The sequence below is a fragment of the Pan troglodytes genome, chromosome 20 (genome assembly GCF_028858775.2).
Source record: "Pan troglodytes isolate AG18354 chromosome 20, NHGRI_mPanTro3-v2.0_pri, whole genome shotgun sequence".
Taxonomy (NCBI): Eukaryota; Metazoa; Chordata; class Mammalia; order Primates; family Hominidae; genus Pan; species Pan troglodytes.
In genome coordinates this window covers 18231493-18247200 of record NC_072418.2, presented here as the reverse complement: position 1 = coordinate 18247200, position 15708 = coordinate 18231493, and the positions used below count along the sequence as shown (strand labels likewise).

General features: G+C 49.6%; 1 protein-coding gene across 1 annotated transcript in view; it reads right to left on the bottom strand.

Moving 5' to 3' along the window:
• Positions 1-2903: 2903 nt before the first annotated feature.
• The window catches only part of CYP4F22 (cytochrome P450 family 4 subfamily F member 22), a 28617-nt gene continuing 15812 nt past the window's right edge, over positions 2904-15708 (bottom strand). The window contains exons 7-13 of the mRNA XM_009434919.4: positions 14475-14742; positions 11148-11214; positions 10906-11035; positions 7003-7136; positions 6042-6106; positions 4484-4566; positions 2904-3946 (exon numbers count right to left, since the gene is read on the bottom strand). Of these exons, the coding sequence (XP_009433194.1) occupies positions 3769-3946; positions 4484-4566; positions 6042-6106; positions 7003-7136; positions 10906-11035; positions 11148-11214; positions 14475-14742 (925 nt within the window). The 3' untranslated portion in view covers positions 2904-3768. The remainder of the gene's footprint in view (positions 3947-4483; positions 4567-6041; positions 6107-7002; positions 7137-10905; positions 11036-11147; positions 11215-14474; positions 14743-15708) is intronic.

The following is a 15708-nucleotide window of genomic DNA, read 5'->3' as shown; positions in this document are numbered from 1 at the left end:
CTCATAATCGTTAGGTTAACTTTGGAGACCACCCCCAGGGCTCCCTTAAGCCCTTACTCCATACACACACACACACACACACACACAAACACGCGCGTGCGCGCACACACACGCACACATGAGATCTCACCCAGTCTTAAAGTTTTGCTTTCTTTTCTTCTGGTTTTTTTTTTTTTTTTTTTTTTTGGTTCTCCGGTTCATGGTTTTTAATTAGCAGAACTGCTTGCCTTTGGGACTGGATAATTACTTGTTTTATTGAGCTAGGTATCCTGTGTCTTGTAGAATGTCTAGCAGAGTGCTGGGTCCCTACCCTCTAGACGCGAATAGTAACCACCGGTTGTGACAACCAAAAATGTTTCCAAACAACAACGAATGTCCTCTGGTAGGAAAAATCATCCCCATTTGAAATCGCTTCACTGGTTTTTGGAAAAATATATAAAATATTTATACTAAGGCTTCCCAAATATACATGCCCAACCCAAAACTCTTGAATTGGAGAACCGTTTATTCGACTGACATGTCCAATTCCTCTGAACCGAAACTGACATACTGACATCTCCCACAAAACAACTTACTCCACTCAGCATTCCCCACGTCAGCTGATGGCAGTTCCATTTTTCCAGATATTCAAGCCCAAACCTAGTGTCCCCCACTTCCTTCAAACTTCACGTTTTATCCACCACCAAGCCTGACAGCACTGCCTTTGTGAACAGTCTCTCCTCCTTGGAATCCAATTGCTCTTGATCACATCTAAAGACCCCGGCTTGGTTGAAGCCACCATCATGTCTCACCTGGACGAATGCAGTCACCCCTAACTGATCTGCCTAGTCTCATCTTTGCCTCACACTGTCTCTGTTTAACAGAGCACACAAAGTCCTATGGAAGTCCTGGCATGGTGGCTCACACCTGTAATTCCAGCACTTTGGGAGGCTGACGTGGGAGGATCGCTTGAGACCAGGAGTTCAAGACCAGCCTGGGCAACATGGTAAGACCCCCGTCTCGATAACAAATACAAAACTTAGCTGGGCATGGTGGTGTGTGCCTGTGGTCCCAGCTACTCAGGAGGCTGAGGCAGGAGGATCGTTTGAGCCCAAGGAGGCCAAGGCTGCAGTGAGCTATGGTTGCACCCCTGCACACCAGCCTGAGCAACAAAGCAAGACCCTGTCTCAAAAAAAAAAAAAAAAGTTCGTATGACAAAGCTTGTCCCTCCTCTGCTCAGAACTCCCCATTTCTGTCACAGAAAAAGTCACAAAAAAGGCCCTGTGTGAATTTACTTATTTCTTTACTTATTTATCATTTATCATGTCTCCTCCCTAGAGGTAAACTCTGGGAACCTAGGGCTCAAACGGTGCCTGTCTCACGGCAGATTGCCCAAGAAATATTTGATGAATTAATTAATTTTTTTTTAAGACAGAATCTCACTCTGTCGCCCAGGCTGGAGTGCAGTGGCAGAATCTCGGCTCACTGCAACCTCCACCTCCCAGGTTCAAGCAATTCTCCTGCCTCAGCCTACTGAGTAGCTGGGATTACAGGCGCCCGCCATCAAATGTGGCTAATTTTTGTATTTTTAGTAGCGACAGGGTTTCACCATGTTGGCCAGGCTGGTCTCAAACTCCTAACCTCAGGTAATCCACCTGTCTCAGCCTCCCAAAGTGCTGGGATTACAGGCATGAGCCACCGCACCCGGCCTGTTGAATTAATATTATTGTCTTTAGTGACCTAGATGGAAATAGTCTACAGGCAAATGCTACCTAAAAGGAAGATGATACCACTATTATACCACCACTATATATATAATGATGGTATATATACTGCATATATATATATTATATATGTGGTATAATAGCAGTATCATTTTCCTTTAGTGTAGCATTTTATATGTATAAAATTGCTGACATTGTCATTGCCCACCTTTTTTTGTTTGTTTGTTTTTGGAACAGGGTCTTGCTCTGTTGCCCCAGCTGGAGTGCAGTGGTGTGATCATAGCTCACTGCAGCCTCAAACTCCTCAGCTCAAGTGATCCTCCTGCCTCAGCCTCCCAAGTAGCTGGGATTACAGATGTGCACCATCACACCTGGCTAATTTTTTATTTTTTGTAGAAATGGGGTCTCACTGTGTTGCCCTGGCTGGTCTCTAACTCCTGGTCTCAAGCAATCCTCCAGCCTCAGCCTCCCAAAGTGCTGGGATTACAGGTGTAAGCCATCACGCCTGGCCCCCATCTTTTATATTCCCATATCAGGGACTACTCTACCATCAAGTTCCCTCAGCCAAATACCTGAGCATCACCCTTACCGCCTCCCTCCCCTCAGCCCCCACTGCTAGATAGTCACCCCAATCCTGGCCCTTCCTGTTGTCTGGACCTCAGCTTCCCTCTTTCCCAGGGTCCCAACCCCGCAAGTCACCTCCCTGCCAGCCCTAGATCTGGCCATGTCCTGTCCTGATCCCGCTCACACACTCTCCATGGCTCCCTATTGCCCTCAGCATAAAGCCTGTGCATTTGGCCCCTTCCTTCATTCTGCCCCCACTTCCCAGATCCAACCACCTGGCCCCTGGTGAGTTCCTCAAACACATTCTGTTCTCCCTCAGCTCAGGGTATTCTCAGATGTTGTTCCTTCTGCCTGGAATACTCTTCCCTCCCCTTGTCACCCACTCAACTTCCATTCCAGCATCGGAGAAGCTCTCCCTGACCCATCCCCATCCCTCTGCTATATTCATCCAGCACCCGGGGCCTCTCCTTTGGAGCACCTGTCCTGGGTTGTAAATAAACCTTTACACCTGGAATTATTTGTTCAACATCTGTCCCCCACCCCCTAAGAAGGCAGAAAACAGGGCCTGCCTGTGGTTCTGAAGCAGTGCCAGGAAACAATATGTGATCTGTTGATGAAATAAATGAACACACAAACTGCCCCCCAAAATCTGAGTTTATGTCCTAGGATAAATGGCTTTCCAGCCTCCTAGCCCGCAGCTTTGCTCAGTTGCAGAGCCCCTCATTCCCATGCTGGGGGCTCCACGTGTAAGGGTCTGGCTGAGCTAGGGGTGGAGGGTGGGGTAGGTCTGCATCCTTTGCTTTTATTCTGCAAAAACAGAACACTCAGCAAAGGGTCTTTGGGCAAGGGAGGAAGGAAGGGGCTTACAAGGGTCTGAGTTTACAAAACAACAACAAAAGCAAGAAGCCTCGAACCCTACGATCCAGCCTCACGCCTGAGCAGTCTGCCCGTATGAGCTGAGGGCCTCAGGTGGGTGATGTCCGGGTTAAAAGCTCTGACGTCAGGCTCCAGCTTTCCTCAGTTTGGAAGCCTGCCAGGGGTTCAGCCAGTTGGGGGCGGTGGGGGGTGGTGGGCCCTGAGTCATAGGTGGGTCTTAGGTCCTCTGAAGGCTCAGTGGGCAAGGCCTGGAGACCTGGATCTGCAGGGGCGTGGCCTGAGGACCTCAATCCGTAGGATCCTGGGGGCGGGGCCTGATCCAGAAGGGCAGGGCCTGAGCCCAAGGGGGCAGGGTCGACCCTGGTCCCTCAAACAGGACAGGTGCGAGAAGTCAGGGGGCGGGACCTAAGCCTCAAGGGGCGGGATCAGGCCCCCTAAGGGGCGGAGCCTTGCCTTGAGGGGCGTGGCCAGTACCACCAGGCTGCTCAACAGCGATGCCTGGTCATCCAGGAGCTGAACCTGAACTTCGAGGGGGGTGGCCTATGCCCTCGGGATCTTTGGGGCGAGTCCTGGTCCTTTGGGGGCGGGGCCTGGACCCTCGGGAGCCGCAGGGGCGCGCCCACGCTCAGGCCCGCGGAGGCAGCGGCTCCACCTTGAGCCAGAGCCCGTTCTCCGTGCGCAGGATGAGCTCTGGCTTCCGCCGCACCTTGCGCGTTCGGTCCACGCTCAGGCGGAAACGTAGCAGTGTTAGTGCCACAACCACGCGCAACTCGGCCATGGCGAAGCTCTGTCCGATGCAATTCCTGGAGGAAGAGGGGACAGGGCTCAGGCCCAGCTTCTGTGTGAGCACTGGTCCCCGGGCGTCACATGCCTCCTTTGAAAATGAAGCAAGCATCCTGGGCTGGGTGAGGGTTAAAGTGAAACCCCACGCTGGGTGAGGGTTAAAGTGAGACCCCACGAATCGCTCAATTAATGTGACCTTGGGGTTGAGTGTCTGAATCCCGGTACAGCCTCTTACTAGCTGTGTGTCCTGGATACATGGCGCCCCCTCTGAGTCTCAGTTCCTTCATCTGTAAAAACGGGGACAAAGGCATCATAGAGCCAATGGGAGCGTGGGAGCCCAGAACTCAGGGCCTGACACACCGTTGGTGCTCAATACCCAGGATGCTATTGCAGAGTCTGATTTGGGGGCCTGCTGGCGCATTAGGGAGAGGGTGCTGGGTCTTCAGAAAGGACGCCTGGGTGCCATCTGATCTCTGCTCCTGAGAGGCACATTCCTGATCTTTCCCTGCCTCTGTTCCTCCACAGCTGGCTTGGACTGGGGGAAATAGAGGGGTTACCTGGGTCCTGCAGAGAAGGGCACATAGGCCAGTGGAGAGCGCTGCTGTGGGTTGTCCGGGTCAAAGCGGTAGGGGTTGTACACCTAGGGAGGAACAGCCTGGAGATGAGTCTGGGGGCTGCCCCAGACATCCCAGCCTGGCCCCCTTCCCTGAGCCTCTGGGGGTCAGTAAAGATGGATGGGGAGCACCCCAGGGCCACCTCTTCCATTCCACCTTGCACTTCCTGCAATGCAGCCACAGCTGCCTCCTTCTGTTGTTCACACGCACCAGTGAGATTCCACCTCAGGGCCTTTGCACTTGCTGTTTCCTCTGCCTAGAACAGGCTTCTCCCTGATCCTTCATCCCCTAAGTTCTCAGCTCAAACATCTCCTCGGCAAGGCCTTTCATAACCACTCGAGCTAAAGTGCCCCCTCCACCTGTTTTTCTTTTTTTGTTGTTTGTTTGTCTGTCTTTGTTTGTTTGTTTGTTAGAGTCAGAGTCTCACTCAGGCTGGAGTGCAGAAGCGCGATCATAGCTCATTGCAGGCTGGGCGCGGTGGCTCACGCTTGTAATCCCAGCACTCTGGGAGGCCAAGGCAGATGGATCATCTGAGCTCAGGAGTTCAAGACCAGCCTGGCCAACATGGTGAAACCCCATCTCTACTAAAAATACAAAAAAATTAGCCAGGCGTGGTGGCACACACCTGTAATCCCAACTACTCGGAAAGCTGAGGCAGGAGAATCTGTTGAACCCAGGAAGTAGAAGTTGCAGTGAGCCAAGATCGCACCACTGCACACGCTCCAGCCTGGGCAACAGAGCAAGACCCAGTCTCAAATAAATAAATAAATAAATAAATAAATAACCATAGCTCATTGCAGCCTCAAACTGCTGGGCCCAAGCGATCCTCCTGCCTCAGCCTCCCGAGTGGCTGGCACTGCAGGTGTGCATCACCATGGCTGGCTAACTTTTTTTTTTTTTAGAAATGGGGTCTCACTGTGTTGCCCAGGCTGGGCTGAGCTGGAACTTCTGGCCTCAAACAATCTTCCCATCTTGGTCTCCCAAAGCACTGGGATTACAGACACAAGCCACCACAATGGGCCAACTTTTTCCTTTTTGGTAGAGATGGGGGTCTCGCTGTGTTGCCCAGGCTGGTCTCAAACTCCTGGGCCCAAGCGATTCTCCCACCTTAGCCTCTCAAATTGCTGGGATTACAAGTGTGAGCCACTGCACCTGTAAACCGGAACTGGCCCAGTTTTTCTTTCTTTTGTGCATGTATCAATACCCAAAATCTTATTTATTTGCTTACTGTCTTCCCCAAAACTTCACTGTGAGCCCTGTAAAGGCAAAGACAGTATCATCCTCTATTTTCAGAGCCCAGCACACACTCTGGCACACAGTAGGTGCTCAATAAATATTTTCTGCCCTAATGAATTAACAATGAGTGGGTGAATAAATGGCTAAATGCGGAGTGGGGAGGGGTGTGCGCACTCAGGCCCTGCAACCAGCCCTGCTCTCTGGCTCCCTGGGGCGCAGGGGAGGGGAGGACCTGAGGGCAGGGAGGACTGGGGCAGGCACTCACCTTGGAGTCAGGCCACACTGTGGGGTTGTGGTGGGTTCCATAGATGCTGACCAAGCAGATGATTCCTGTGGGGAAAGATGGGATCAGTGGGGCCAAGGGGAGCCAGGGCCTCCTCCAGAAACATCCCCCAACTTGGGTCTCCCTAGAGCCATGATGTTCCCATGAGCCATCTGCCACCACCTTCTGTCCATCCTTCTCTAAAAAATTCTGCTGCCCCATCCACTCTTCCCACCTTTCCCTAAGAGGAACCTATCATCTTCTTTCTGGCTGCCAAGCTGGCCACACAGGGATCCTTCTTAGTCGCAGATCTGACATTGCTCCTCTTCAGCTCAAAGACCTACCTTGGCTCCCTGCTGCCCCCAGGATTGAGTTCAAGCGCCATCACCTGGCACTCAAGGCCTTTTAAAATCTGCATCCTGAGGCTCTACTCCATAAACATGCTCACTCTTTCACTTCCACACTCCAAGCCTCACCTCCCACATTCCCTCCTCCAGGCAGCCCTCCCTGCATTCCTCTCCATATTTGAGCTACTCCAGCCCCTGTCTCTCCCTTTAGCCCATTCCTGATTCCATACGCCTGGGAATGTCTGTGCCCTGCTGTATCTCCCCCAGAAAGGGCAATACTCAAAACCTGAGCCAGGGTCCCCTGTATCAACCAAGACAGGGCTTGGTCTCCAGGGAGTAACTGGCAACTGAATGAAACTGACCCTCCCCAACTGCACCCTCACAGGCCCATCCCTGCGACACTGCCTCCTTCCTTTCCACCTGGACTCACCCGGCTCTATCTCCCTGCACACACAACTGGGTTTTCTCCAACACCCCAGAAGCAACAGGCACACAGAGAGCTATCCCATCTGCAGGGATAGTGCACCTGGGGCAGGCATGGCCAGGCCCCTGTGGACAATAGAGCAGCTACATCATTGGAGGCAGTGGACCAGCAGCAGGCGGAACATGGTAGGCACCTTTGGGGATGATGCGCCCATCTGGGAGCTTGATGTCCTCCGTGCATTGGCGAGAGACAAGAGTGACAGGTGGGTACTGGCGCAGGCTCTCCTTAATGCACATAGTTGTAAAGGGCAGCTGAGTCAGATCGTCCCTGGGGAGAATGGAGATATAACTAGAGGCCGAGCCACCATGGCACCACCTCCCCGAAACACACACACACACACACACACTCTCTCTCTCTCTCTCTCTCTCTCAGGGGCAGCTGGGCAAGAAACCAGTCCAGGATTTTAGACTTGCTCCAACTTCTGCCATTTGCAGTTGTCCCATGCACAGGTGGGAAGTACTAATACTTAGTGGTTTTTTTGTTTTTTTCTTTTCCTTTTTCTTTCTTTTTTTTTTTTTTAAGACCGAGTTTCGCTCTTGTTGCCCAGGCTAGAACATAGTGGCACATCTCGGGTCACTGCAACCTCAGCCTCGCAGGTTCAAGCAATTTTCTTGCCTCAGCCTCCCGAGTAGCTGGGATTACAGGCATGCGCAACCACGCCAGGCTAATTTTTGTATTTTTAGTAGAGACGGGGTTTCTCCATGTTGGCCAGGCTGGTCTCAAACGCCTGACCTCAGGCGATCCACCCACCTCGGCCTCCCAAAGTGCTGGGATTACAAACATGAGCCACAGTGCCCGGCCAGTACTAATACTTAGGATGCAAAGTATCTGAGCACTGACCGCTCAGAACAGCACTAGCACTGGGCCCTCTGCTGGGCCCAGCATTAAGCCTTTAATTGATGAATTATGTGGAGGTCCAAGGGCACCTAGGCAAGGTGCCAGGACAGCCAAGGGGACTCACGGCAACAGCAATATGCCAGTTTTTATGGTCCATTTCTGTACTTAAACAACTGCTGCAGGACAGGTGTGGTGGCTCTCGCCTGTAATCCCAGCACTTGCGGAGGCTGAGATGGGCGATCGTCTGAGGTCAGGAGTTCAAGATCAGTCTGGCCAACATAGCAAAACCCCATCTTTACTAGAAAACACAAAAATTAGCTGGGTGTGGTGGTGTGCACTTGTAGTCTCAGCTACTTGGGAGGCCAAGGCAAGAGAATTGCTTGAACCCGGCAGGCGGAGGTTGCAGTGAGATGAGATTGCACCACTACACTCTAGCCTGGGTGACAGAGTGAGACTCTTGTCTTAAAAAAAAAAAAACAAACAAACAAACAAAAAAAAACTGGTGCAGGCCAGGCATGGTGGCTCATACCTGTAATCCCAGCACTTTGGGAGGCTGAAGCAGGTGGATAACTTGAGCCCAGGAGTTCGTGACCAGCCTGGGCAACAAAGAGAGACCCCATCTCTACCAAAAGTTAAAAAATTAGCTGGGCATGATGGCACACACCTGTGGTCTCAGCTACTCAGGAGGCTGTAGTGAGCTGTGATCATGCCACTGTACTCCAGCCTGGGCCACAGTGTGAGAGCCTATCTCAAAAAAAGAAAGAAAGAAAAAAAGAAAAAAGAAAGAAAAGAAAAGTGCATTATCTCCTTATAATATCATTTACTTAATATTTTTTCCTTTGGACTTTAGGGCCCAAAATTGGGCTAATGATAACTCTTGGTTCATGTTCTAGATTAGATTAGTTTCTTTAAATTAACAGGTTCTCTTTCTTTTTTGATGGAGTCTTGCTGTTTCATCCAGGCTGGAGTGCAGTGGCACAATCTCAGCTCACTGCAACCTCCGCCTCCCAGGTTCAAGCAATTCTCACGCCTCAGCCTCTCAAGCAGCTGGCATTACAGGCACACACCAATACGCCCAGCTAATTTTTGTATTTTTAGTAGAGACGGGGTTTCACCATGTTGCCCAGGTTGGTCTTGAATTTCTGGCCTCAAGTGATCCACCCGCCTTAGCCTCCCAAAGTGCTGGGATTACAGGCATGAGCCACCGCACCTGGCCCAGGTTCTCTTTCAAAGAAACTTTATGGCTGGGCACAGTGGCTCACACCTATAATCCCAGCACTTTGGGAGGCCAAAGTAAGAGGACTGCTTGCACTCAGGGATTTGAGACCAGCCTGGGCAACACAGCGAGTCCCCAACTCTTAAAAAAATGTTAAAAATTAGCCAGTTGTGGTGGCACACTCCTATAGTCCCACCTACTCAGGAGGCTGAGGCAGGAAGATTGCCTGAGCCCAGGAGTTTGAGGCTGCAGTGAGCTATGATTATGCCACTGCACTCCAGCCTGTGTCTTAAAAAAAAAATAAACTTCCTGTTGCTATAAAGGGCAAACAGCATCCCTGGCATAAAGGTATTCATCCATACAAACACCACTGTGAAAGCAGTAGTGTGTTATTAAATCGTGGCTACACACCAACTCCCACCCAACTCTCTCAACCTGAGACATCTTCTCCACTTGTTTAAAAGGAAGATTAGCAAAGTGTTCAGGACACAGTAGCACCCCACTGAGCATGTCCCCCTGAGGCCATAAGGCAAAAGGTTGAAATAGAACCGAAAGGAACCTCCTCACTGTGTGAGTTGATGCTATTTAATGTTGCGGCTGTGTTTTCCTTTTCGAGACAGGGTCTCACTCTGTCACCCAGGCTGGAGTGCAGTGGCGTAATCTTGACTCACCACAGCCTCCACCTCCTGGGTTCAAGCAATCCTCCCACCTCAGCCTCCCAAGTAGCTGGGACTACAGGCACGCGCCACCCCACCCAGCTAATTTTCGAATTTTTTTGTAGAGACAGGGTTTAGTCATGTTGCCCAGGCTGGTCTCAAACACCTCAGCTCAAGCAATCCACCCCCCTCGGCCTCCCAAAGTGCTGGGATTACAGGCATGAGCCACCACGCCCAGCCTAATGCTGTGTTTTCTTTTCATCACCCAGAATCAACTCTACATAGCATGAATCTGGTAGAGACTGGATATGTGTTCTGATTCTCCACTTCCTCCCTGAATTAGAATTATATACCTGTACCCTTTGTCATATGATTCTTCAGTGCCTTCTGCTCAGGTGAGTGGAGTATATGTCCTGCCCCATTCATGCTGGGCTTGGTCACGTGACTTGTTTTAGCCAATGCAATCCTCTAGTGCAAGCAGAGCTTTTGTTTTTGTTTTGTTTTGTTTTGTTTTTACTTATTTTATCTTTTTTTGTGGGGGGGTGGGGACAGAGTTTCACTCTTGTAGCCCAGGCTGGAGTGCAGTGGTGCAATCTCAGCTCACTGCAAACTCCACCTCCCAGGTTCAAGTGATTCTCCTGTCTCAGCCTCCCGAGTAGGGGGGATTACAGGCGCCCATGACCGTGCCTGGCTAATTTTTGTATTTTTAGTAGAGATGGGGTTTCACCATGTTGGCCAGGTTGATCTCGAACTCCTGACCTCAGGTGATCCACCCACCTCGGCCTCCCAAAGTGCTGGGATTACAGGCGTGAGCCTCCCCACCCGGCCCAAGCAAAGCTTTTAAATTTCATGGCTTTTTGTGCTTCTGGAATCTGCCTTGAGAAGAACACGACCCAGGGTAGCCTCTGGTCCAAAGAGAACAGAAAGGGAGTATATGAAGCAGATCTGAACCCAGCTCTTAGTTTGGAAGCAACTCCACTCCACTCAGCCAAGTCCAGCAGCAATTAGAGTAATGAGCAGACAAGAGCAAGAAATGTGTGCATACAAAAGCAAGAAACAAATGCTTGCTGTAAACCACTAAGTTTGGGAGCTGTTTGTTATGCAGCATCATTGCAATAATTGCTGACTAGGACACTTTGAGAACTTCTGCATTATGAGGTGGGCATAGGCACTATAACCACCCCCATTTTATAGTTGAAGAAATTGCAATTCAGGAAGCTAAAGTGGCTTGTCTGAGGTCACACAATCAGTAAGTGGGAGAGCAGAGGCTTACACCCAAGGCTCTGGCCTCAACCTGCCCCCTCCATTCCCCTGACCCCACACTCACCACTCCAGCTCCTCCAGCTCTCGGCCTTTCATGACTTCCTGAATCTCTTCCCGGCATTTCTCCTGGTATTCCGGATACTTTGCCAAATTGAACAGCATCCAAGAGATCCCACTGGAGGTTGTGTCGTGACCTGCAGGGAGATGAGGGTAACTGAATGGAGGCTGCCTGAAGAAAGCAGAGATGCTGTCTACAGACAATGATGTCCCTTCCTGCCCTCCTCCAGCCTCACCCCACATCCTCACCCTCAAACATGAAGGTGTCTGCTTCGGCTCGGATATCCTCGTCTGACAGTTCCTTTCCATCTTCATCCTGGAATGGACAGTAGAGGGTGCTCAGCCCACTTCATCCCACCCTCTGCATCCTAGGGGCTCCTCAAAACTCAGATATCTCCCCCGCCCCATCTTTTTTTTTTTTTTTTTTTCTGAGATGGAGTCTCGCTCTATCACCCAGGCTGGAGTGCGGTGGCACAATCTCGGCTAACTGCAGCCTCCGACTGTCAGGTTCAAGTGATTCTCGTGCCTCAGCCTCCTGAATAGCTGGGATTACAGGCACATGCCACCACTCCTAGCTGATTTTTGTATTTTTAGTAGAGATGGAATTTCGCCATATTGGCCAGGCCAGTCTCGAACTCATGGCCTCAAGTGATCTACCTGCCTCATCCTCCCAAAGTGCTGGGATTACAGACATGAGCTACCACGCCTGGCTCCCCTCTCTCTCTTAAGGCAAGCTGTGGGGGGAACTAGTCCAGGAAGATGGAAGTATGCAACTTGTCTAATAAAGATGGAAAGTGCCCAGCGTGGTGGCTCACACCTGTAATCCCAACACTTTGGGCAGCTAAGGTGGGAGGATCACTTGAGCCTAGGCGTTCAAGACCAGCCTGGGCAACATGGTAAGACCCCATTTCTACAAAAAAAAAATCAGCCAGGTGTGGTGATGCATGCCTGTAGTCCCACCTACTGGCGAAGCTGAGGCAGGAGGATTAAGCCCAGGAGATCAAGGCTGCAGTGAACCATGACCGCATCACTGCACCCCAGCCTGTGTGACAGAGCAAGACCCTGAGTGAGAGATGCTGGTGAGGCTGTGGAGAAATAGGAACGCTTTTAAAAGGTTGATAGGAACGTAAATTAGTTCAACCATTGTGGAAGACAGTGTGGCAATTCCTCAAAGACCTAGAACCAGAAATACCACTTGACCCAGCAATCCCGTTACCGGGTATACAACCAAAGGAATATAAATTATTCTATTATAAAGATACATGCACACATATGTTCATTGCAGCACTGTTGACAATAACAAAGACATTGAATCAACCCAAATGCCCATCAGTGAAAGACTGGATAAAGAAAATGTGGTACATATATACCATGCAATATTATGCAGCCATAAAAAGGAACAAGATTATGTCCTTTGCAGGGACCTGAATGGAGCTGGAAGCCATCATCCTTAGCAATCTAAGGCAGGAACAGAAAACCAAACACCACATGTTCCCACTTATAAGTGGGAGCTGAACAATGAAAACACACGGACACAGGGAGGGAAACAACACACACTTGGGGGCCTATCAGGGTGGCAGGAGGAGGGAGAATATCAGGATAAATAGCAAATGCATGCAGGGCTTAATACCTAGGTGATGAGTTGATAGGTGCAGTAAACCACCATGGCACATGTTTACCTATGTAACAAACCTGCACGCCCTACACACGTATCCTTGAACTTTCAATTTAATTTAAAAAAATTTTTTTTGAGGTGGAGTTTCTCTCTTGTTGCCAGATTGGAGTGCAGTGGCGCAATCTTGGCTCACTACAACCTCTGCCTCCCGGGTCCAAGCGATTCTCCTGCCTCAGCCTCCAGAGGAGCTGGGATTACAGATGCATGCCACCACGCCCGGCTAATTTTTTTTTTTATTTTTAGTAGAGACGGTGTTTCAATATGTTGGCCAGGCTGGTCTTGAACTCCTGACCTCAGGTGATCCTCCCACCTCAGCTTCCCAAAGTGCTGGGATTACAGGCGTGAGCCACTGCGCCCGGCTTATCCTGGAACTTTAAATTACATTTTTAAAAAACAAGAAAAAAGAAAAGAAAGATGTAAAGAGGGACAGAAAGTCAACAGTGAGGAGAAGAAGGAAGTTCATATTTCTTGAGCAGCCTCCAACACCAAGCATCCCACTGGATGCCTGACAAACTTGTGATCAGGTTTTATGATCACCATGGTATAAATGGAGAAACTGAGGCTTGGGAAGAAGAGTCAATGACTAAGGTCAAACATCCACTAAGCAACAGAGCCAGGACTGGAATCCAGGACTATTTGAATCCAGAACCCAAAAGGTCCACAGACACACCAATGAGTGACCACAGAAGTGTCTCATCTCTTCAAGGTCATGTATTTCTTTTTTTTCTTTTTTCTTTTCTTTTTTTTTTTTTTTTGAGACGGAGTTTCACTTGAGTGCAATGGCATGATCTCAGCTCACCGCAACCTCCGCCTCCCAGGTTCAAGTGATCCTTTTGCCTCAACCTCCCGAGTAGCTGGGATTACAGGTGTGTGCCACCACGCCCGGCTAATTTTGTATTTTTAGTAGAGATGGGGTTTCTCCATGTTGGTCAGGCTGGTCTCGAATTCCTGACCTCAAGTGATCCACCTGCCTTGGCCTCCCAGAGTGCTGGGATTACAGGTATGAGCCACCACGCCCAGCCCAAGGTCATGTATTTCATTTTTGCAATTGTGATGAGCTGAATGGTTCCCTGCCCACCCCGCCTCCGCTAGAATTCATAAGTCCTAACTTCCAGTACCTCAGGCTATGACCATGTTTGGAGAGAGGTCTTTGCAGAAGTAATCAAGACAAAATGAACTCATTAGGGCAGGGCCCTAATCCTTATACAAAGAGACGAAGACAGAGACAGGCACAGAGGGAAGATGATCCGCAGACACAGGGAGAAGACAGCCTTCTGCAAGCCAGGGAGCAAGGCCTGGAACAGATTCATCCTTCACGGGCCTTAGAAGAAACCAGCCCTGCAGATACCTTGATCTTGGACTTCTAGCTTCCAGAACTGTGAGAGAATAAATGGCTGATGTTTAGGCCATTTAGTTTGTGGTACTTTGTAATAGCAGCCCAAGAAAACTCATGCAGTAAGTCTTACATGTTCTGACCCCATCCCAGACCCATGTGAATTTCTTTTTGTTTTGAGCATGTGTATTGTTTTGTTTTGTTTTGAGACAGAGTCTCGCTTCTGTTGCCCAGGCTGGAGTGCAGTGGCACCATCATAGCTCACTGCAGCTTCCAACTCCTGGGCTCAAGCCAGACTCCTGCTTCAGCCTCCCAAGTAGCTGGGACCATAGGTATGTGGCACTATACCCAACTTATTTGTTTTTTGTAGAGACAGGGTCTCCCTATGTTGCCCAGGCTGATCCCCAATTCCAGGGCTCAAGGGATCCTCCCGCCTTGGCCTCCCAAAGTGCTGGGATTACACGTGTGAGCCACCACGCCTAATGGAGTTTTAACACTTATCATTTTACATGCAATTCCTCGGGAGGCCATCCCAGGCAGGGCTCCACCCTCCAGGGCCCAGCCTCACCCTGGCCAGGAGCAGCACATCAATAAAGTCCAAGGTCTTCCCCTGCTTGGCCTTAAGCCAGGCCTCGGCCCCCTGCTGACGCAGTGCCCACCGCCGTTCCTGGATGACTTCAGTGGTGAAGTGGTGCACCATGTCACAGGCCTGCCGGAACCTCCGCCCATCCGCCGAGCGGTAGTAAATGAAGTCGAGGTAGTGGTGCAAGCGATACTGGCGCCGGACAGACAGAGCGCTCAGTTCAATGATAGCGGAGATATAATCACTCATCTTCCTGCCAAGGAGAAGGGGATCCATGAGTGTAGCCCCTTCCCCTAGCATAGCACAGCCCTGGCTTGGCTAAGATAAGCCTCCTGTCCCCATTGAATAGATAACAAAGAGAAGCCCTATATTAACTCTATTTTTAAATTCATTTATTTATTTTTTTAGATAGGGTCTTGCTCTGTCACCTAGGCTGCAGTACAGTGGCACAATCATAGCTCACTGCAGCCTTGAACTCATGAGCTCAAGTGATCCTCCAGCCTTGGCCTCCCAAAGTGCTGGGTTACAGGTCTGAGCCACCACACCCAGTCTCGGGTATATTTTTGAACAGGCCCAAAGAGGGATAAAGACTTTCAACATAGGCATAGTAATTGTAGCATCACTAAAACTAAATGGTTACACTCCTCAGCATGGGAGAAAATATTTGCAAATTGTATATCTGATAAGGGATTGGTACCTAAAATAAATAAAGAATTCTTAAAACTTATTTTAAAATGGGTGATGGATATGAATAGGCATTTCTCCAAAGAAGACAGAAATTTCCAATGAGAATGTGAAAAGATACTTAACAGCACTGGTCACCAGAGAAATGCAAATCAAAACCACAATGAGATACTACTTCACCCCACTAAGGTGACTAAAATCAAAACTTATAATAACAAGTGTTGGGCTGCACTCCAGCCTGAGCCACAGAGCAATATCCTATCTCTAAAAAGCAAACAAAACAACAACAACAAAAAAAAGCAAGTGTTAGTGAGTATGTGGAAAAACTGGAGCTCTCATACATCACTGGTTGGGAGAGCAAAATGGTACAACCACTTCATACCATGTTGAAACCCACTGAAATAAAGTTTAGCAGTTCCTCAAAATGTTTAAAATGGAATTACCACATGACCCAGCAATTCTGCTCCTAGGTATATAGCCAAGAGAATTAAAAATGTATGTTCACACAAAACTTTGTGCATGAATGTTAATAGCA